This window comes from Gadus morhua, chromosome 22 (genome assembly GCF_902167405.1).
Source record: "Gadus morhua chromosome 22, gadMor3.0, whole genome shotgun sequence".
Lineage (NCBI taxonomy): Eukaryota > Metazoa > Chordata > Actinopteri > Gadiformes > Gadidae > Gadus > Gadus morhua.
Window position 1 is genome coordinate 17374200 of NC_044069.1, and position 23309 is coordinate 17397508.

Here is a 23309-nt window from a genome sequence, read left to right on the forward strand (position 1 = left end):
TAAAGCCGCAAGCAGAATTTATCGGATGGAAAGCCTAACACAGATAGTTATGGCCTGCTTTTTTAGAGTGATCATTTGCTCCTTTTATAAAATCTGCGAAAATCTTTGCACTGATTAATTGTAACCGCTATATGTCTAAGTACGCTAAGTATGATGTTGTAGCTTGAGTGGTAAACCCCAACTTCTGGCTCCTGAAACCGGCTTAGACCAGTTTGGGCCTCTTCTCAGCACTGTCAGCCTGTTTCTGAGTTAGCTCCCCTCCCCTAACCTACTTACTCACAGTCCTGGTGGACGTTATACGTCCAACTCAAAAAGCAACAAGATATACCACCCCCCCCCCTCCGGCCCTCTGCCTCCTACACACACACACACACGCACACGCACACGCACACTCACACACGCAAAGATGTAAATATTCTTTCAGTATTGGCTGTCTGCCTCCAATTTCTCATTCATTTGTAGTCTGTTCCCACCTCTATAAAAGGATACATACATATATAAACCCGCTGGATGACACCTAGCGAGTGCATATCATCTATGTTACATACATTTACATTTAGACGCTTCTAAAAAAAAGCGACTTACAATAAGTACATTTGTCAGAAGAATGAGAAACAACGAAATATCACTGTCGGTACAGTAAGGATGTTCATAGAACCAAGTGCCAAGCAATAATAATTGCTAGGTTAACCCATTACCCCTACACAACAAACATAGACATAACATGCTGTGAATCTCACCTGAGACTAGGAAACAGAACGGTCGACGTGCACGCAAACGTGCCGACATCCACCCACACACACACCCACGGGCACACACACGCATGCTTTTTCTCGCGGGGTGGAACCTTGACGGGTAACCTTCCATGCGCCGATGCGTTGCAGAGGGACCCCCGAGCATGAATAACCCATAGTTCATGCAAAGCAGAGCGGCCCACTCTCTGTTTCCTCCTCACATATTTAAAAAGGGATGTTGTTTTTAATACCAATCATGCCTCCTTGAGTTTCGATTGTTTATGCCATTCCAAGACACACGGTAGGTTGGTGGTGAGAGAATGATTATAAGAGAAGAGGGAAGAAGAACCCATTGTATCATACAGCCATGCTAATTTGCAAGAGATTGCGCAGAGGTCGCTAAAGGAGCAGCTGGGTATAATGCTTATCTATCCTAAAGTGACAAATTAATTGTTATGTGCTGCTGAGGCTCCGGGCACGACGCTCGGTGAAAATGACGAGGTCTCTCTCTCTCCCTATCTCTCTGTCTCTGTCTCTATCTCTGTCTCTCTTTCTCTCTCTCTCTCTCTGTCTGTCTGTCTGTCTGTCTGTCTGTCTGTCTGTCTGTCTGTCTGTCTGTCTGTCTGTCTGTCTGTCTGTCTGTCTGTCTGTCTGTCTGTCTGTCTGTCTGTCTGTCTGTCTGTCTGTCTGTCTGTCTGTCTGTCTGTCTCTCTCTCCTTCTCTCTCTCCTTCTCTCTCTCCTTCTCTTTCTCCCTCCCTCCCTCCCTCCCTCTCTCTCACTAACAGAATGAATACTACTGTCGGTTGGACTTCCTGTGGAGGGACAAGTTCAAGCGTGAGTGCGAGGAGATTGAGACGATGGAGAACCTGAACCGCGTGCTGCTGGAGAACGTTCTGCCCGCCCACGTGGCCGAGCACTTCCTTGCACGAAACTGGAAGAACGAGGTAAGACCGGCCGGTTATGGTCCCCAACATACAATCGACTTTCCATGTAATGTCATAATATAATGTATACCAGCATTAATTCAATAAAGTATAGTGTGGTGGCTGTAATAATAATAATAATAATAATAATACATTTAATTTAGAGGCGCCTTTCAAGACACCCAAGGTCACCTAAATGTATGTACCAGGTTCAATGCCCAGTGTCCACTGCCTACTGGTAGGATTCCTAGATCTAGATTACCCCTTACCTTAACTTGCCTCTTAACCTAATTGTATCTGTGTTCAATGTAAGTCACTATGGATCAAATGTTTTTTCACTTTGCAACTCTACATCCTACATCTAACTCAATTTCCAAGGTTTCTCCACAGTAATTCCTTGTAAAGATGAGAATCCATTTTGTGTCAAGCCATCAAGCAGGGATTTTATGATATAGTATAACATCCATAATGCTGCAGTATGTATCCTTATCAGGACCTGTATCACCAGTCGTACCAATCAGTGTGCGTGATGTTCGCCTCCATCCCGGACTTCAAGGAGTTCTACACAGAGTCTGACGTCAACAAGGAGGGGCTGGAGTGCCTGCGTCTCCTCAACGAGATCATCGCTGACTTTGATGAGGTGAAAGGCCACTTCTTAATACCAGAAAGCAAACATTATAATTTCCCTTGTTTGCCGAAAATGTTTGTAGCATTTTGCTGACAATGAATTTCACAAAGTGATATTGGTATCTACTGCTTTTTATACCAGCTGCTATCCAAGCCAAAGTTTAGTGGCGTGGAGAAGATCAAGACCATTGGAAGTACCTACATGGCTGCCACTGGTCTCAACGCTATGCCTGGCCCAGAGAACACACAGGCATGCACACGCACACACACACACACACACACACACACACACACACACACACACACACACACACACACACACACACACACACACACACACACACACACACACACACTGTATGCTTGAATAACGACGATTGGTTTCTGTAAGCCAGAACAAGAATAATACAAATAATGATTTGTGTTACTATATTTAAACACACCAGGCTTTAGTACTCATGCATTAGTCTAGTTAAGTACATGCATTAGTCTAGTTAAGAATACTAGTTAAGCTTACGATTAACTAGTATTATTCGGCATGCAACATACATCAACACGCTGCAATATAAAACAACCGTGACAGTGGTGTGACAGTGGGACCTAATGTAGAAACCGTCTACACATGGTGCAGGCTGATGTACCACTAGTCTCCCATTCCCAGACCATCAGAGATCTGGCCCCACTACCAAACGTCTGGGCATTTCTGAAAGCAAGTTAATTGTTTAACGGCAGCGAGAACGGCTAACAAAACCTCTTGTTTCGTTGCAACAAAAACCTGGGAGAATTTCTTCTCTCTGTAGTTGAGCGAAGTGTCATTTATACCACATAAACAGGCAGTAGGATACGTTGTGGAATAATAGTGCCTGACCAGAATAATAATAGCCATATACAACACACATGCTGAGTTACATCTGCAACTGTACATTGAGATAATCTGATGTTTTTATTTCTGTCAAGTAAACAAATGTCCACATGTTGCTGTTGCTTGGTCCCGATCAGGAACACGACCGGCAGTACACACACATCGGCACCATGGTGGAGTTCGCCTTCGCCCTGGTTGGAAAGCTGGATCTCATCAACAGACACTCGTTCAACGACTTCCGCCTCCGAGTCGGTGGGGGACCGATCGTTTTTTTCCCGTTGCTTTAAGTGTCCGTGGTGTGATCTGTTACATCGTCATTGACCGGTGCAGTCGTTTCCTCTCTGGCAGGGATCAACCACGGGCCGCTGATCGCCGGGGTCATCGGGGCCCAGAAGCCCCAGTACGACATCTGGGGGAACAGTGTGAACGTGGCCAGCAGGATGGAGACCACTGGCGTGCTCGGGAAGATCCAGGTGGGTGGGACACCTCACACACCAGGCCTAACCCCAGCTGTAGCGGTGCTGGACTGGATCCGGTCTAACTTGCACCCTCTTTTTTGGTCACCTGGGTTACTCGATGGCCACTCGCGGTCGCCATGGTAACCCCAACGGCAGGTGACGGAGGAGACGAGCCGGGCCCTGGGTGCGCTGGGGTACGTGTGTTCCTGTCGGGGAGTCATCAGCGTGAAGGGGAAGGGCGAGCTGAAGACCTACTTTGTTCACACCGAGATGAGCCGCTCGCTGTCGCAAGGGACCGTGATGCCTTGAATGCATCACACACACACACACGCGCTCATACACACACACACACACACACTCAAACACACACGCACGCGCACACGCACCCACGCGCACTCAAACACATACAGGTCCACACACATTCATTCACACACACACACACACACATACAGGTCCACACACACATTCATACACACACACACACACACGCACGCACGCACGCACGCACGCACGCACGCACGCACGCACGCACACATATACACACACACACACACACTCAAAAACATACAAACCTACACACACTCACTCACTCAAACATGTACAAACCCCCCCACACACAGTCACTCACAAACACACACACAAACTCACACGCACACACTCACACGTACACAAACATATTTGTTTGCACACTTAAAAGGGTCATTGCTCACTCACAAACACACAAACGCACAGGTGATTTTTAGCATTTGCAACGATTGTACTTAGAACTCAGCGGTACTGTGGGCAGACAAACTGTTTTAGATCATCCACTTTTTGCTGAAAAACAAAAAGCTGAAGCAAAGAGGAACCATAGGCCAGTTGATCTGCCTGGAGGACATCGCTTTGCTTTTGTGTGAGTGTGTGTGTGAGTGTGTGTGTGTGTGTGTTAGTGTGTGTGTTTGGTGTGGCCCATCACACCACCTGTAGGGTGGTGTGTGAAAAGGGCGTGGGGTGCCTGCAGAGCTCCAGAGCCCTACTGCTCTAGCGTTGTGCAGTGTGGGTGGCCCTGTGGCCCTTCCATCTGGTGGATTTACCTCTAAATGGGCAACGCAATATTCAGTGTTTCGCATTCAAAGCCAGCATTATCCGGTGTGGAGGGTGAATATGTAATTCTAGCCGTGGAGATGGGAGTTTAGCAGGAGAGACCAACAGCTACTGCAATGTTAGTACATTTTCACTGCTGTTGTTTTGTAATGTATTAAATATTTGTAAATAAGTTGCTATTTTCAGATTGAGTCTTTGTTCAAGTCTTATGAAAACAAGAGTAACGCAAAACTACACCAATAACTATTTCAATCAATTTGATGTATGTTTTTCATGAATTTGTAATTATTCCCTTTAAAACGAATCATTTTGTGACATAATGTTAGCATAACAATATAATACAGTTCCAAGTGTTCCTGGAATTACACATAAAGGTAGAATAGATATAAAGACTTTATGTAAATAAAGGCTGTTAACATTGGTTTTGCCTTGGATCAGTAAAGAATCCTTGAAGCTCCGTACTTTTGACTCAGCTTTTGTGAACAGATCATCGCCCAGCTTCCTTCAATCTCAGTTTTTTATTGATACATAGTTGGACTTTTTAGGCCTACTTTTCCTTTCCAGTAACGGATTATAGATTGAAGTACCTGATACAAACTAAAACCCATGTGCTACAGACAATTTATAGGCTTTGTTAACCTACTGACCTATTTCTGAATCAGTAAAGTTTAAATGACCCAGGATTAATGGAAATTGTTCAATTGTTCCTTGTTCTAACTCTAACCCAAAACTGCGACCGCATACTGAGCTTTTCCACACAATTTATTTGATATCACCCGTGGAAACCCTTATTTCCCTTACCGTCAATATACCACAACACTGACACACAATAATACTTTTAGTGCTCTCGTCACTGTTCTTCAAACAGGGACCACATCTCCGTATCCCTCTCCAACATTCCAGGTGATTCCATTCTTCCGGAAGAATTCTTTCTTCATGTGTAGCACGTGGACGAACTGCTTCCCGGGCTCGTAAAGCAGGGGTGGTGGGCGACGCCCGTACTCAGAGGACATCCGCACTGGCACAACCCGGGCCCTCTCCTAGGAGAAGAGGAGGATGGAGTCATACACATCCGTTATCGTTTAGTCTGGTCTGTTCTGCATCTGCATCATATCATTTGTTTTAACCACATATTCAGTTCAACAGTTATTTTTTCTTGTACACCTGCTAATCAATGCGAGATTGAGCATGCTCTTTTTTTGTGAGAAGATAAATCCCATTTCAAATGCTTATTTAAATGAGTATGCCTTACTTTATTTTTTTTACATAAGCCTATGTGATCTATGGAGAAGATAACGGCACGTTGACTTGACCTTGATTGCGACGTGATGTGCATTTTCATTAAATTAAAGGGGGTACGCCCCCTTGTGGACACAATATGTAACACAGACCGAAAAACTATCGGAACATTTTGCAAATGTATTTAGTGACTCAATTAAAATCCTGTGCCAAGTCTTTGGGAATGGATGTTCTTTTAGATTAATTGGGCAATGAGATTAACAAGACAACTGACCTTTAGATATTAAGGCACCTGCATACCTCTGAATAAATGTCCATGCCTCTGCCCTTGTGGTGCGCTCTGTCGTCCCGGTGTACTTTGTTATCGTAACCTTCTGTCTGGTGGACGATACGGTCATACAAACACAGCTCCGGCGCCTGCGGGAATATTATTAATTAATTATTAATATAACATCACAATTGAATATAGTACAGCAGGAAAAGTAATTAATTAACCAAATTGTGGGTCTTATAAAGCTTGGACTGAAGTCAAGACGGAGCAAAGTGAGAATATCATGCACCCATAAGCAAAATAACGGTGCTGTCATCAGGCGTCAATACGCCCTCTCAGACCTATAGCACAACCCACAACACATATCAGGGATTATTAAAACTATCACCTGTGGTAATAATAGGTAATAATAAAAAGATACCTTGGAGTCACTGTTAACGAAAGTGACCTGTTTGTCTTCCTTTCTGCGGTGTGGGATGTAACTGAACACCGACAGAGTGGCGAGCGGCCTGGTCTGAGACTCCAGTAAAACATCCATCGTGTAAACCGAATAGGTCATCAAAACAAAGAATGCTTCATCTATGAGCTGGAGCTTCGACGACACTCTTCAGTGGACTCTTCAGTCCCACGATGGGCTTCGATCGGCCTCCGAGTCACCCGTTTGGCGTCTACGGTTGCTAAGGAAACCAACTGCCCTCTCGTATCCGGTCTCTAGTCCAGCCTGCCTGCAGACTAGAGTACAGACAACATGACTTTCAGTATAAGACATCTGTGGTTTGACACTATGATGAGGATCTGAATGTCTTAACTTTGTGTGTGTGTGTGTGTGTGTGTGTGTGTGTGTGTGTGTGTGTGTGTGTGTGTGTGTGTGTGTGTGTGTGTGCGTGTGCGTGTGCGTGTGCGCGTGTGTGTGTGTGTGTGTGTGTGTGTGGTGAGTCTGGTGAGTCTGGTGACTGCGGGGACCGGGGTTGGGGACCGAGTGTGGGGAACGGGGGACCGAGGGGGTGGGAGACTTTCTGCTCCACAGTCTTTCTCTCGGATGAAAATGACATAGGAGTCAGTTGTAACAGTTGTTGTAATATTGTCCCATCTTGAAGCTGCCGGCAGTAATCACTTGACAGCTTGTGACCTGCTGGACATTCATTTGAATGCTTAATTTTCTTAATTTACAGAAAAATAATATAAATAAAAGCGAAAAGATTATTCTGTGATCTACCAAAGGTAAAAAAAACAAAAAACGATTTGAACCGTTCTCTTCTACAGTTCTTCAAATCAATTGTTAGATGAAATCTAATTAAAATGCCTATAGGCTACTCTCCATACATTGACAAACAATTGAATTGCGACCTTAAGGCCACATAATTCTTTGAATAGTAGGCTTTGTATAGGCCTACTGTGTTGTTTGACCAACTTGCCACTTACCGAATGCTCTATATAGGCAACATGTTTATTATTAATATATTTTTTTATGCTTAAACATAAATTCTGGTCGGTGTACGTATAGATCTGCTGTGCCAGTGCATTGAGCAAGTGAAAGACTGGATGTGCCGAAATTTCCTTCAGCTAAATGAGGATAAAACAGAGATAATTGTATTTGGTGCGAAAACGGAAAGGCTTAAAGTAACCCAACACCTTCACTCTCTGTCCCTGAAAACCTCAATCAAAGCCAGAAACCTAGGGGTTATCATGGATTCTGATTTACATTTCGAAAGTCACATCAAATCAGTTACAAAATCTGCATATTATCACCTTAAAAATGTAGCAAGACTTAGAGGGCTCATGTCCACCGAAGACTTACAAAAACTTGTACATGCCTTTATCACTAGTAAGCTTGATTACTGCAATGGTCTCCTTACAGGTCTCACAAAACAAACTCTAAGGAAGCTTCAGCTTGTTCAGAATGCTGCTGCTAGAGTTTTAACAAAGACCAAAAAATTTGAACATATTACACCAATTCTTAAATCGTTACATTGGCTTCCTGTAGGTCAGAGAATTGATTTCAAAATCATGTTGCTAACCTATAAATCCCTACATGGTTTAGGCCCAAAATATTTAACTGATATGCTTCCACTACATAAGCCTTCTTAAGATCTTCTGAGACCAATCTGTTAATTATCCCCAGAGTAAACACGGAACATGGGAAAGCAGGATTTAGTTACTATGCAACAAATAGCTGGAATAAACTCCCTGAGGATTTAAGACTTGCCCCAACTCTGAGCACCTTCAAAACAAGATTGAAGACTTTTATATTTGCTTTAGCTTTCTGCTAAATCTTAAATACTTTACCTTTATTTTACTAAAATGCCTTTTTAACTTTCCCTTTATTTTCTATTTTTACCAGAAAAAGACATGACATTTGCTGAGTAATGAAGTTGTGTTTGAATTTGTTTGTTGTTTGTTGTTTGCCTTTGGTTCTGGGCTAGAGTCCTAGAATAATCACTGAATATTTGTTTGTTGTTTGTTGTTTGCCTTTGGTTCTGGGCTAGAGTCCTAGAATATTGTAATAGATTGTCCTTAAGGTCGGGTTGTGGTCCCGACTTGGGTTCCAGAGAGGCTGTTGATCTGATCTTAAATAACTTTCAATTTAATTTTCTCACTTTCTTAAATACATTGCACTTTCAATTTTACTTACTAAAAAGCCTTTTTAACTATCTATTTTACTCATCTCTTTGCATATGTTTTCTTTTACTTATCTATTATTTTATTTTATTGTATAACAATGTTTATATGTGAAGCACTTTGAGTCTGCCTTGTGTATGAAAAGTGCTATATAAATAAAGTTGCCTTGCCTTGCCTTGATTAAATCCAAAGTGGCAGAAACCTGAGTTTTTTAATGAGACGCCAAAAAGAAAACACGAGTCGAATTCTCCTCGTCTTATTATAGGTACAATACCAAAAACAGAGTGGTGGAAACCAAGTCAGTCAACTTGCACACTCCCTCCATGCCACCTGAGACACTACATTTTATTAATCAGTAGTCAAATTCACCCCACATATAAATATGGTTTGACATTAAGTCTATTCAACTGGGTTATTTGTACTTTAGATACTTGATGTATTAGGTTGGTTTTGGTAAGGGCCGCACTTAAGTACAATTAAGACTGTCACCACAAATGAAGTATCATTTTGTAAAACACCTACTGGACGCACTTGCATGTTTAGCCGATAGGTGGTGGGAGAGATAAGGCTGTTAACAATATCCAAACCGTTGGAGTAGAGAGGAAACCTAAATTAAATGGATGAATTTATTTTTATTTAGTTTTCATCTCGGAAATAACTAAACATTTATATATAACATTAACACAGACACGTCTCATTCGAAGAATCACTCATCGGAATTTCTATTTTTTTAATCCCCTTATCCAACAGGACATTGGCATACGGACACAATACAGTATATTCACAGCAACAAGGGATAGATTATATGCGGGATGAGGTGTGGAGCCTTTTGCCCATCAGTGATCACCCATTGCTTCCTCGTTTCCGAAAGCTTACGGAGATTCACCGAAAAGCGACCCAGCCCCTCCTGTGGCCCATTGCCCCCTCCTCCCACCGACAGTGACTCTCCCCTCGGTTCCACTCCGAGGAAGGATCCCCTGGTAGTACGGCGATAACAGTCTAATGGCCGTACTCAAGATGGAGGTTTGCAGATAGCATGAACGATATGTAAACGTCCTCGTAGCCGGCCGCTTCCCTTTACTAGCGCTTTTCGGAAGACCAGAGTGATTTGGACAGCTTGATACCCTGGAAAGAACGGGGCTTCTACTCGGGATTTTTAGCTCCTGTTCAGATTGGCAGCCATGAGCTCGGGGGAAGGAGGAGACGAGACGTCAAAAGACGCTGCCGATATAGCGGCGTTCTTCAAAAATGGTAAGCCGAAAACGAGTCCGGAGCTGCTCCTGCCCGGCGACACATTGTTGCCATATGTGTGGACTTCCCTTAGTAACTCGGGAGAATGGTGTTCGTGTTTGTACAAGGGAAAGGGCACTTTATAGCCGTTGTAGGAAACAGAATGAATAACAATGGGTCTCATGGGTTGAGAAATGGGGAACGGTTACAAGGGCTAGTATGTATTGTGCAGAGACCTCAAATAAAAGGGCCGTGCGATAATAAAGCAGGTAACGTTAACGGCCAGTAGCTAATAAGCTATCTGCTGACACCAGCGTCCCCAGCAGCAGCTATCCGCGAAGCTAACGTCATTCCAAGTCTCCAAAGCTAAGGACCACTAGCAAGCTAATGCTCGCCTGTGAGTGAGTTTGCAAAGACGCCCTATCAACCAGTACACATTGTTCGGACTGACGAACCCCAGTGACCAGACACGTGTCATTTATTCGTATGGTTCCTTTCGTTTTGTGGATACTTTCCTTCGCTGTCAAAAAATGATGTCGCATGTAATGTAAACAATACATGGCGTGGCACACATCGGCCAGGCTGGGCTCTGTTCAGCACAGCCTGCCAGCGGTATCTAGGTCAAACTCCCTTTTCCTCCACACACGCGTCTCGCCATATACAAAAAAAAAAACTAAGAAATACACTTATGGTCCCCTATTTATATTCATACGACCGAAAGTCCGCCCGTAATTCACTCACTCTTTTGTCGTTTTGTGTACAACTGTATTGCTAACCATTGCTAACTAGGCCAGTTTGTCAGCTATATGTCGGGCAGCTCGACATGGGCCTTTACACTGATTTAATAGGCAGCCGTAGGACCCAGTGGAAACATAGTCAGAAACCACATCATTACATACTCGCTTTACTATTGCAAACTCCGGCACGATCAGTTTATTTTAGTGTCCCCAAAATGTAGCTAGATCTGTGAGTATAGCGACCGATGATGATAAGATAGCTATTCAAGCGTATTGCGGCACTGCTGGTATATTGAAATAAGAGCTCTTGGATGTTGACGATATGAACAGGCACATCCTATTAACTGGCTTCTCGGTTATAATGATTGAGAGGAGAGAACGATGACAAGGTATTGATATTCAGCCTCTGGCTCCTGCGGTTACTGGCTAGATAATTAGTCACAGAGGCAAGTTCAGATGGCATTTCTTTCCGGTCTCGTCGAGGACTATGTTCCTGCAGTCGAGGAGGCTGCAATTTCAGGACCGCATTTCTGGGACCCTAGTTTTTGGTGACAAAGCCCTGTGGACGCGAGTTTATTTTCCTACGGTGGCGTAGGAATGTCATGAGTAACTCGAATAATTAATAAAAACGTGATACATAACACGTAACTACCCTAATGCCCTAACTTAACCATTTCTGCAATAATTTAAGCGAACCCTAACCCTAAACTTCACCATGTCTAACCTAGTTCCTAAATGTAACCATTTCTAAACGTACACAATTTATTAATTTAGACCTTATCTGCTAACTCAATTGCCAACACCATCCTAGAAAAAATAAAGACCTTCGGTGAACATGGATTTGATTAACAAAGTTTTAATTGTTTAACATTAAAAACGAATTTGGTCTCTTGAATTGGACAGCCACTATACTATTAGCAAGCAGCTGTGTAAGTGTCACATTCTGATTGTGTCAAAAACAATATAAAAACGACAATCCTTGGAGTAGGTCATAGGTCTTGACTCTTGTCTCTTTTATTTCTTGATTTCTATGAAAAGCATACAATTCCCCTCCCTGACCCTTTCTGCACACGGCAGAGGAGTTATCTCTGCAGTACAACTCATCTGTGTGCCATAACAACATATCAGCCCAATAATACTAATATTAGCAACATCAAAATGTATCTGTCATTTTCCACCAAACAACCTTGTTGGTCTCTTCCCTGACATGCTGAACTTGATGCCTGGATCAAAAAGCAACCCTGTTATACGTGTCCACAAGGATAAATATCGTTCACTGTAATCTGAATTACAAACAGACAATGTAGTGTATGACCCCAATTCTTGCAGGCTTTGCCATGGAGCTGGGGCTTATTATAGGACAGCTTTGGCTTGGTCCCCTCCTGAGAGGCCTCAGTGATGCTGATGTCACAGTGGGCACAAAGGTGTTGATTGACAGGGCTTATCCAAGTGTGTGTGTGTGTATGTGTTTGCTTTGTGTGCTGGCAGAGATTATAGATGCCATGTAGCAAGTAGCAACCGATATTGACCATAAATATGGGACTTCATCGCACAATAATTTGTCTCCTACAGGATATGTGATATGTATCTAGCGTTTTTCTACAAACACTAGAACAGCGTTGTGACAGAATCATGGTGCATTCAGCATATCAAAATTCATCTTGAGAAAGGTTAAATCACATGATTTATAGCATGGTAATATGGCAGGGAGATGCAGGCAAGTTTCTATAACCTAATTAATTAGTTAGTATTTTCCAAAACAGGTACTTTGGCAGTGGGGCTTGCAGCGCTGAACATCTCTGATTGGTCGAGAAGTCAAAATATTTTACAGCTATTTCAACATCTGCAGCCGCGAACCGAAAGTTGTTCACTTCAGCATGCAGAAAATCACACACACAGTCCTCTGTGTGTGTGATTTTGATGTGATGAACAGAAAAGCAAATCTCAAACGAGTTTGAACAAGTCTTTGCGTATTTTTGAAGCTCGTTCTGGGTAGCCGTTGATTTTAAGTGATCGTGTCCAAGAAAGGGTTTGGCCTCTGTACAATGCTGCAGTGTATCTGTGTGTGTGGAACTCCCGTCTCAGCAACGGTGTATTCCGATGTCCGAGTGATGGTTAGGCTCAGTATAACCCCAGTGTATGTGTTGCATTTCATATACAACAGCATGGCTGATTATAACACTCATACACAACGACGGTACTCAATTATCAAAGTTGACGTGAGTCGTAGCCCACCCCCTTCCTTCCTAGAACACTCAGTCTCAGCCCAAAACACATTGTTGTTTTATCTCGTATGTTCGAATTCTAGCTGAAACAGTGGGTTCACTTACACCCTAACAACAGAAATTCGTTTTGGATATATTGATATTGTGCTTTTGTTTATTGCGGCAGTATTGGGTACCAGCAGAAGACACGGGCCAAGCAAAGCTGTCGGGCAGCAGCAGCCCTCTCAAAATTACCTGTATCATAACATCTTTAAATCTGTATTTATACACAATAGGTGAATTACAAAGTACCAACTAAAACTATACTAAACCGGATAAGTCTCTGGTTTAAACCATGTCTCCAAATTGATATAACATTAAAATGGCGGTTTAGAGGTGTATAGCTCTATGATAGTACAAAGTAGGTAAACAACGGTGTGGTCAGCGGAGCTGTGGTTTGGGTGTCACTGAATGGATATGGCCGTTGCACCTATTCACCCTTTTGGGTTAGGGTCATGGACACATGATATGATAATAATATTAGTTCTTAAAGTGTAGACGGAGCCCTCTCCTCTCTACCTCCCTCCTCTCCTGTTTAGATGGTTTAATCACAGGTGTGTGTGTGGAAAGAAATATATCGGTAATTTCTAAAGAGATGAGACCGAGCTCTCTCCTCTCGTAAAAAAACAAGTATCTGCATCTTTTTCTCTTTGAATTGAGATCCCGATTCTCAGACCCTTCTCATTCTCATTCTCAACAACTTTTTTTCTTTTATATGGCTTTGTAAAGCCTGTTCTGTGCCCAGGCATTTTGAATGCAAAAAGTAAACGAATTGTGTTCACATGCAAGCAGCTGAAACCATCCTTTCTTGGATCATCCTCATCATCATCACCATCAACGCCACCATTGCCATCACCATCACCATCATCACATTCAAGAAGAGCTTGCTTTAATCTAAAGAACAGTTCCATTGGCATCACAGTGTTGCTTCTGTATTCCAGGCTCTGTATCCTCTTTTGAAGCACCCAAGAGAGTTGGCCACTTCACAAACCTCGCCAATTGCTAAGAAAACACTGCATTGCTGAGTGTGGCACTTCCTAATATTATATTTGGTGTTCAATTTCTTTGAGTGAAACCGCATCACACTGTAGTGTACATAGTCACTGGTACCAAAAGATAATACCGTTTTTCCAGGCAAATTGGGGTTAAACTTCTTTGAGTTGGGTTGGCCGTGAGACGGAATACTGATTTGCATGTGTGGATGAGTGTGCTGACACCCCCAGCATGAGGCTTCTGGGGGCCAGAGGGGTTTGGAAAATTAGAAATTATTATTATCCTTTCCAGATTTGACTTCCTGTTTTTGGCTGTCAAGATTCTACTTCCTGTTTTGTGTTGTACTGCACTGGTGAAGAAAGAAAAAGATTAGCTAGCCTAGTTATTAGTTCAAGAGAAAGCACTGAACCTGCTGATAAACATTGCCCAAATCATGTCATGATTTGATGTCATTTATTGTAGTGACTATCTCTAGACTGAAAAAAGAAAAGAAGTCAAGAGGCGGAGGATTTCTTTCCCATGGATTAAAGTCCATTATTTTACTGGGCTAAATTATGCATTGGAAGTAGGGATGTCAAGAGTTAACCGTTAATCAGCTAACCGCAGAGACTATTTCTGACCGGTTACGAGATGTCGGTCTATAGGTCAATATGCATATACACAGCTTTGCTACCTAGCAGCGTTGTGCTGCTTTAACTTTCACTTTAAATGTTTAAAGTCCACCTACCCAGGCCACTAAAAATTTGCAAAAAAACCTGTTTTAGTTTAAGTAGCAATGAAATTATACTGATATATATATTATATATTATATACTGATATACTTATATACTGAGTTCAATCCCCAGCTCCTCCTAGAGTGTTGATGTGTCCCTGAGCAAGACACTTAACCCTAACTGCTCCTGACCAGCTGGCTGTCACCTTGCATGGTTGACTTTGCCGTCGGTGTGTCAATGTATTAAACGATGTAAGTCGCTTTGGATAAAAGCATCTGCTAAATGCCCTAATTGTAATTGTAATTGATATGCTTCGGACAGAAAATACAAATACTACAAAGAATAACAGAAATAGCTAATAAACGAACTAATGCAAATAATAAGTAAATAAGTCTGCTGAGGGGTCAGCCCTAGTAAAATCCATATGTTTTTTCCCTCGAACATCTTTTGAATACACTGATTTCAGATTACATTTTTGTGCCACCTGATTACAATTACACGCATGGTCACCCCCCATATTTGTGACTTGTCTGTTGCGCTCTCCTCGTTTTATTTGGACTGGACTTTGGTAGGACCAGAGGAAGCATTTTAAATGTGAAACACTTATTTTCAATGGGCTCTTAATAACCGTTTCTTCTCTCAGACCAGATTCTTCCGGCGAATTGTGAAACCATGCCTTGTTTATTCACTAGAATGAATGACAGCGGACGGCAGCCAAGATGGTTTAAAGAAGGCACACAACGGCCCTTGGTTTGAAATCATGGACTCATAGCACTATTTCATTGTATTAAATCAATTGGTGTGTGTGTATGTGTGTCTTCATGGCTTCATGGCTTGCATACAAATGTGATGTCCAGTTATGCAACATTATTTGCATAACATTATTATTGAGAGAACAATGGTGACGCCACCAATATAATCTCTCGTGCATATGATGCCAGGGCTGCATGCAAACTTCTTTAGGTTGTAGCAAGCTAAAGATTTGAGCAGCACATATACACATTTAGTAGCACACACAGGTCGGACGTTAAATTTTTTTTAGTGGGCAAAAATCTTAACTGGTTCTTCTTAAATGTAAAAAAATTTACATTTGAGAAATAAGACGTTAGTTTGGCCTTGAATGTCTGGTTGAGGAAAGCAAATTCATAGTCGTGCAAATAATAATAATGAAATAAATAATGTCAAAAGACTGCTAAAAAACAGCCAATCTATCAAACAGTGGTTGGAGTATTTGGTGACGCAGAGGTCTGTTCTGCCGGGCTGCGCACGTTAATCACATCCGATCATTGATAAAAAATAATGAAAAACAAGTATATCCGTATATCCTCAACAATGTGTATAAATCAGGCAGGGCACAGCTATATGTTTAACTCTACCGTCAGCCCAATCTTTTATATTGTTCTGATATAAATCTACATGTATGATGAGTTTCTAATTAATGCAAATACTTTCCTTGGTTAGTTTTTGACTGCAGCGTGTCTTTGCCCCCAACGTAACTTTTGCCAGTATTAAGCAGTACGAAGGGCGCAGTGAAACTTATCATTTGCCAGGCATGAAATTTGACCATTTGTCGGATTCATGGTGGTTTGTTTTCTCTGAACCTGTCCTTAGGAGTTACAACCACCATGTATTCAGAGACACACACACACACTTTTTCGCACACGCGGCTGTCCCACTTTTGTCCACCGCACATCTCTCGTGTCTCATCCGGTCATTCCTCCGCCGCACTCCGGCTAATTGGGTGTGAGCTGTGCAGAAAATATTGTGTGTCCGCCGCCATCGTCTTGCCTCCCACGCCTAAGCGAGGGAAGAGAACGAGTGGAGGGGGAGAGTGCAAAGGGGGAATGGTGGGGGAAAGATGGAGCAGGAAGAGAAGGCAGGAGGTAAGGCTGGAGAAGGTGTGGGGGATGGGGACTGGATGTTTGTGTGTCGTTGTGTTCAGACGGTGTGTGCGCATGTCGGCTGCTCTTTTATGAGTCTTTCTACACGGAGCGTAAAGTCGTTTCCTCAATGAGGTGATTTTTTTATTGGGCCCTTGGGGAGCAAAGTTTGCCGAGCACAGGTAGGAGGATTGGGTGATCCAAGTTATTGAAAAAAAAAAGCCAAGAGAACTCAAGGGAACTTTTGGGGAAGACTGGGCACGGAAAGTTGTGCCTGAATCCGAAATGACAAGCACTTGAACGGGCCACCGGCGTTGGCATGTCATTGATGAGGGTTGGCACGACAACATGAGAGAGGGAGAGAGAGAGAGAGAAGGAGAGGCAGAGAGCTAGGACAAGTCCTGAAAGACTGTTGTGTTCCTTTCTCTTCCTCCAGTGAGTCTTCAGGGGATTTCAGAATCTGCTAACTCACGGTGTCCCTCCCGCCTCCATCTCTATTGCTCTTGATGGATGCATGGGTTGGAGGGGATTATATTCCACCAATGCCGCTTTTTCTCAAAGTACTATCGAGAACTTAAGAGTACCATCAGACTTAAAAAAAACACGCTTCCCTCTAGGAAAGAGGGTGCGTGTCATCTCCATAGTTACGGCCCTTGCCAACTTTGATACTTTTTTACTTCCGTTGTTGTGCATGAGCCTTATAATGACTGATGTCGTTTAGGAATTGCACCACACACCATAGCAATATACTATATTTTTTCGGGAAACCCAACCCTCGGACGAGGGTATTCAATGAATAGATGCTCAGCCTCAGACCGTAGTGGTTTATATTTATGCATATTAAGTTTCTGAAAATATCAACTTTCTCTTAGACACCGTAGTCAACCACTGCCCAGACAGAGCTCCCCACGTCCACATAAACAGTGACGCCGGTGCAGGGCCTTATTTTATTAACGGTGGTAAAATGGCATAGATCATATAGGACAAATAACCACGGGGGATAACATTTTTTTTGGTGTTCACTCGCTCTTCAACGTTATGTCATGTCAAACTGGTATTGTGTGTGTTTGTATCAGAAGTTTTAAGAGTACATAAATACTGGTGTCGGTGCATCGGTGCATTCCTATATGGAACGGATCTCTACAGAGAAATACAACTCATTTCTTTACCGGTCGCTTGATCCTGGTCCGTTTATTGGGTCCAACCAAGTCTTGCTCACAGAGAAGTCTTGCGAGAGTTAATTTTGTTTGACTACAGAAAGCATTGCTTCGTGTTATCTAAAAGATTTGGGTGATGGTCAGTTGAGATTGTAATGACAATAAGGAAATGTTCTGCAACAAAGTGATATCGGAGCCAGACTTGGGGACACTCATAACAAACAGACCGGATCAAGCGGAAGGATAATAAACAATTTTTAAACATTTACGCATTTAAGATCGCTCCTGGGTAATATCTGACCAATCACGGCATCTTTCCCCTCTATAGCATCTCTTAGAACTGAATCAAAGGCCAACAGATAGTATCACCTTTGTCAAATATGCAACTGGCATCAAAGCCAGGTCAATTCAATCGATCTATGCACTTAAATGTTGATCAACCAATGGGAATTAGTTAGCTGAACCATCTATCTTTTGCATAGTTTCTTTCTACATTTTGACATTCGCATGTCTATAAAGGAATTGTAAATGTATATTGATCATATTGAAATTAATTAACAAGACGATAAAATGATAAACTGCTAACTTTTGACATTAACTCTGTTAGATGCCTGTTAATGAGCATTTTTTACACTTTTATTATTCATTGATTCATATTTGACAAGTTAATTTATTAGGTCCTATGTCCATAGCAGCTTGCATCTTCTCACATTCCGAGAAGTGACATCTTAACCAGACAATAGGCATGTTGAAACAAGAACGGGGTCTTTGCTCAATGACTGTTCAGCGTAGGCCACCATGTGACGACGACCACTGAATGAGTCAAGCGTTGAGAGTGTTTGCCGAGAAACCTCTCTGCTAGTGTCAGGGCAGGGTCAGGCGCCGGGTGGGGGCTGATAGTGATTCAGGTACAGTAAAGCCACTGTGAAACAGCCCTGGGTAGGAGGTAGGCTTGCTGGAGTTTCTGAACGTTGGTGTGTTGTTGTTTATCTTCATACAAACGGCTTTAGGCTGACCTACGCTGGTCACTGGTGGTGTTTTTCCATTGGTACTTTTTCCACCTTTTTAAGTGTGATGCCCGGTTGTAATGGGAATGCAAATCCCTGCCGGGCTGGGCTGCTGCACTGAACCAAACTGCACCACGCCGGCCCAGTATTGTGTAGTGGGAAAACACCAGGTGGCCATTGGCTGATAGTGAAGCGCATTTAACTCCCTTTTGATTTTTATTAAATACAAATCCTATTCCTCATAAGGTTTTCAAAATAGGAGTGAATAAAGATACTCAGTCAACAATTCTAACTACTGTGTGTGGCTGAACCCTAGCCCTTCTCTCTATACACGCATAACTATGCCTTCTGAGTGCTCATTGGTGGTTGTGTATTTGAATTCTGGCGCCACGTCAATGGCGCTCACTGTTTATGTTCTGATGAGCTTTGGGCTCGCTCTCACTCAACGCTGATACTAGGGCTCTCTCTCCCTAAACGCTGATACTAGGGCTCTCTCTCCCTAAACGCTGATATTAGGGCTCTCTCTCCCTTAACACTACTGATACTAGGGCTCTCTCTCCCCCTTAACACTACTGATACTAGGGCTCTCTCTCCCCCTTAACACTACTGATACTAGGGCTCTCTCTCCCCCTTAACACTACTGATACTATGGCTCTCTTTCCCCCTTAACGCTGATACTAGGGCTCTCTCCCCCCTTAACACTACTGATACTAGGGCTCTCTCCCCCTTAACACTACTGATACTAGGGCTCTCTCCCCCTTAACACTACTGATACTAGGGCTCTCTCTCCCTCAACACTACTGATACACGGCTCTCTCCCCCTTAACGCTGATACTAGGGCTCTCTCTCCCTTAACGCTGATACTAGGGCTCTCTCCCCCTTAACACTACTGATACTAGGGCTCTCTCCCCCTTAACACTACTGATACTAGGGCTCTCTCTCCCCCTTAACGCTGATACTAGGGCTCTCTCTCCCCCTTAACACTACTGATACTAGGGCTCTCTCTCTCCCTTAACACTGATACTAGGGCTCTCTCTCCCCCTTAACACTACTGATACTAGGGCTCTCTCTCCCTTAACGCTGATACTAGGGCTCTCTCTCTCCCTTAACGCTACTGATACTAGGGCTCTCTCTCCCCCTTAACGCTGATACTAGGGCTCTCTCTCCCTTAACACTACTGATACTAGGGCTTTCTCCCCCTTAACACTACTGATCCTAGGGCTCTCTCTCCCCCTTAACGCTGATACTAGGGCTCTCTCTCCCTTAACACTACTGATACTAGGGCTCTCTCCCCCTTAACACTACTGATACTAGGGCTCTCTCTCCCTTAACACTGATACTAGGGCTCTCTCTCCCCCTTAACACTACTGATACAAGGGCTCTCTCTCTCCCTTAACACTGATACTAGGGCTCTCTCTCCCCCTTAACGCTGATACTAGGGCTCTCTCTCCCTTAACACTACTGATACTAGGGCTCTCTCCCCCTTAACACTACTGATACTAGGGCTCTCTCTCCCCCTTAACACTACTGATACTAGGGCTCTCTCTCCCCCTTAACGCTGATACTAGGGCTCTCTCTCCCCCTTAACGCTGATACTAGGGCTCTCTCTCCCACTTAACGCTGATACTAGGGCTCTCTTTCCCTGAACACTGATACTAGGGCTCTCTCTCCCTTAACACCACTGATACTAGGGCTCTCACTGATACTAGGGCTCTCTCCCCCTTAACAGTGATACTGGAGCTCTCTTTCCCCCTTAACGGATGAGGATGCTGTGGCTCTGGCACATTCCTAAGGCAACGCGAATATGTCAAGAATGGTGTTGTTGGGTCTTTCTCCCTTCACTGATCTTTCTTTTCTTTTTCTGCACGTTTTCAAAGGCAAGGTCTGCCTGGCAGTGGTGCCCGTGCCCATCCTCTAGCTACATCAAGGAAGGATATTGTTTTTTTTAAAGGCATTGAAATCCCATTAGGAACACACACATATACTCATGTTTTGTTTTGGCCCATTAACTTTTTTTCTTCACCTCTCCCCCATTTGTTTGGATGCTCTTTGATGACGTGTGTCCTAAAGCATGCTTCAGACACTGTGGTGCATCAGATCCACACAAGCACACGGAGCAAGGCCTTTATGGGTTAAATGCTTGCAGTTGCAGCAAATGCCAATTTCTCCGTTGGCCATGAAGAATCTCAGAATTATCTTCTGCGTCCGGGTGGACAGGAGCAACAGACAATTTATGTGTCTTTGTCATTGATTTTTACGGATGTGTAGTGATTGGTTTACGATGGTTGCCTAGTTTTCCTGAAGGAGTCAAACTCACAGTCGAGTGGGCGTCGTTTGACCCCTTTATCTCTTCTACCAGCCACTAGGGTCAACAGCCCCTATCTCCCAGCAACACACCCCTCCATCAGTGAGGTGATATCACAACAGGGAAGAGGAAACGGGGGTAAGGTCAGTGAATCAGCAGAATAGTAAGCCAGTCTGCTTGCCTGACTCTGTCTGGCTGGCTGTTGTTCACATCAGCAACACATGATGTGCTGCGGATCAGAACTCTTCCATCCCTCTTCTTCTGTCTCTTCCACAAAACGCATGGACGCATGCAAGGATGCACACACACTACTTTTTAGAATACTGCTCCTCAATCATCGCTATGTATTGGACTGCACAACGGGATAGTGGCACTCATTCTGAACTTTTGTTAGAAATCTCAATTCATGATGAGAGGCCCCGTTGGTAACTAGCAGTCAAGCCATAGAGACTTAGGCTGAATTGGCAGTTCAGCATACCCCATGTTTGCGAAGATCCACGTCGGGGCTCACAGACACATCGCATGTCTTGCAGAGCTGTCATTATTTATACCCATACCTTACGTGAACGTGCACACAAGGGGGCAGTATAGCGTTTCGAACACAGTGTTCATGACCTGACAAGGAAATCCGGAAACTCAACCGTGAAATGTTGAAAAGCACTATGCGAAAAAGATGTGCAAAATCATTCAAATGTACTGCTTTAGTTGGTGGATTGCAACCAACTGTAAGACGCCTGGTCCGTGCTCGACCAATCGGGGAAGAGTTGAGGCGGAACTTTGTAGAGAATGCTGACACACTGTTAAAGTGCAAACTCAAAGAGATAAAATAAATAACAAATAATGTTTGTCACTATCTAACGTGGAAAGAGGTAACGCAATGGTGATTGAGCCTATGGCTTGCCGATGAAAACCGTTTCATTTGCAATATTATAAATGGTGTGAACTTGCCGTCGGTGGCAACACTGTTTGAATCTGGGGAAAAATGACTTATTGACAAATAAGACATTTGGCTTATTGCCAAAGATGCAGCCAATAACGAAGCGTCAATTCTCCAGACTTCTTAAGCTCTGAGTACTGCCCGTCATCGCATCAAAGGTCGTAAACTGCCAAAGGGGCGTGTTCAGTGTCTGAACAACAGTATGTTCAGGGATCATAGTTGCAGGATGTAGAACTGTGATTGGGGTTCAACAATCACAGTTCTCTCTCTTCTCTTTCGCGGCCCCTACCCCTATAGCCATTTCAGTACCATTTAAAGTATTTTTGTGCATAACTGACATTGTTTTAATTGTTTTGTTTTGCAGATGGTTCCCTCCCTAAAGAGCCAAAAGGAGATGTATCTAGCCACATAGCAGGTAATGTGTCTTTGTAGCTATCCAACACTCCACTCCATCACATTGTGCCCCACACACACACACACACACACACACACACACACACACACACACACACACACACACACACACACACACACACACACACACACATTGGTTTCAGCTTTCATTGTTCCCAGTGCGAGCGACACAGACAGGCTATAATCAGCTGTCATCTATCACACACACACACACACACACACACACACACACCCTGTTACTGGGACACACTGCTTATCCCTCTCTCACTTTCGTCTCCAGACCTCCTGTGTCCCTGTTCCCCCGCTCGACCCATCTATCTTCTACACCGTGGTCTCCTATTTTAGGGTCTCCATAGCAAAGCCGTTCTGGCGATGGCTAATTGTTAGAACACGGCTTGGAGTACTTTTTTATCAATTCCATAACATTTTCTTACCCCCTACCCCCAGACCAAAACTAATTGACTTTGGTCTGGAGAAATTCTCCTCTACATTCTTTTGAATGAAAATACTTTCCAAGAAACCACCTCTGTTGGAGACATTGTGTTTCTTTCATACGACCCTAGCAGGTACTACCCTGTGTTAGCTACTATATGCTCAGCAATCTCACACACATCCTTGCCACAGCTTGCTGACTGCTAATGTATAGCTCATGGCTAAAGGACTGTTGCTGATTGTAAACGCATCAACATGAACCCGATGGCGGTGTAAGGGAACCATTGTTGTTTGCTTCTCTCCTTCGGCTCTCCACTGATTACTTCCTCATAGATTATGTGTGTTTGTTAGTGCACATGTTTTTTTTTGGTGTGTGTTTTCTTGGGCGGGGTTGGCCAGCCCATTTGTTGATGGAAAAATGGC

General features: G+C 43.4%; 3 protein-coding genes across 10 annotated transcripts in view; 2 read left to right on the forward strand and 1 right to left on the reverse strand.

Moving 5' to 3' along the window:
* The window catches only part of adcy2b (adenylate cyclase 2b (brain)), a 33626-nt gene extending 29647 nt beyond the window's left edge, over positions 1 to 3979 (forward strand). For 3 of the 5 annotated variants that reach the window (XM_030347085.1, XM_030347081.1, XM_030347082.1), the window contains exons 20-25: positions 1521 to 1679; positions 2152 to 2298; positions 2428 to 2535; positions 3285 to 3399; positions 3478 to 3620; positions 3762 to 3979. In XM_030347085.1, the coding sequence (XP_030202945.1) occupies positions 1521 to 1679; positions 2152 to 2298; positions 2428 to 2535; positions 3285 to 3399; positions 3478 to 3620; positions 3762 to 3914 (825 nt within the window). In that variant the 3' untranslated portion in view covers positions 3915 to 3979. The remainder of the gene's footprint in view (positions 1 to 1520; positions 1680 to 2151; positions 2299 to 2427; positions 2536 to 3284; positions 3400 to 3477; positions 3621 to 3761) is intronic. The other 2 variants (XM_030347083.1, XM_030347084.1) reach the window with 1 other exon arrangement.
* Positions 3980 to 5187: 1208 nt separating this feature from the next.
* cfap90 (cilia and flagella associated protein 90) lies at positions 5188 to 6884 on the reverse strand. Its single transcript, XM_030347086.1, has 3 exons — positions 6620 to 6884; positions 6228 to 6344; positions 5188 to 5728 (listed from the first exon to the last, which is right to left on the reverse strand). Exons 1-3 carry the CDS (start codon positions 6755 to 6757, stop codon positions 5549 to 5551), a joined length of 435 nt encoding a protein of 144 aa, XP_030202946.1. The 5' UTR covers positions 6758 to 6884; the 3' UTR covers positions 5188 to 5548.
* A 2735-nt stretch (positions 6885 to 9619) lies between these two features.
* Positions 9620 to 23309, forward strand: part of trioa (trio Rho guanine nucleotide exchange factor a) — a 73014-nt gene continuing 59324 nt past the window's right edge. For 2 of the 4 annotated variants that reach the window (XM_030346829.1, XM_030346831.1), the window contains exons 1-2: positions 9620 to 10068; positions 22405 to 22455. In XM_030346829.1, the coding sequence (XP_030202689.1) occupies positions 9999 to 10068; positions 22405 to 22455 (121 nt within the window). In that variant the 5' untranslated portion in view covers positions 9620 to 9998. The remainder of the gene's footprint in view (positions 10069 to 22404; positions 22456 to 23309) is intronic. The other 2 variants (XM_030346830.1, XM_030346832.1) reach the window with 2 other exon arrangements.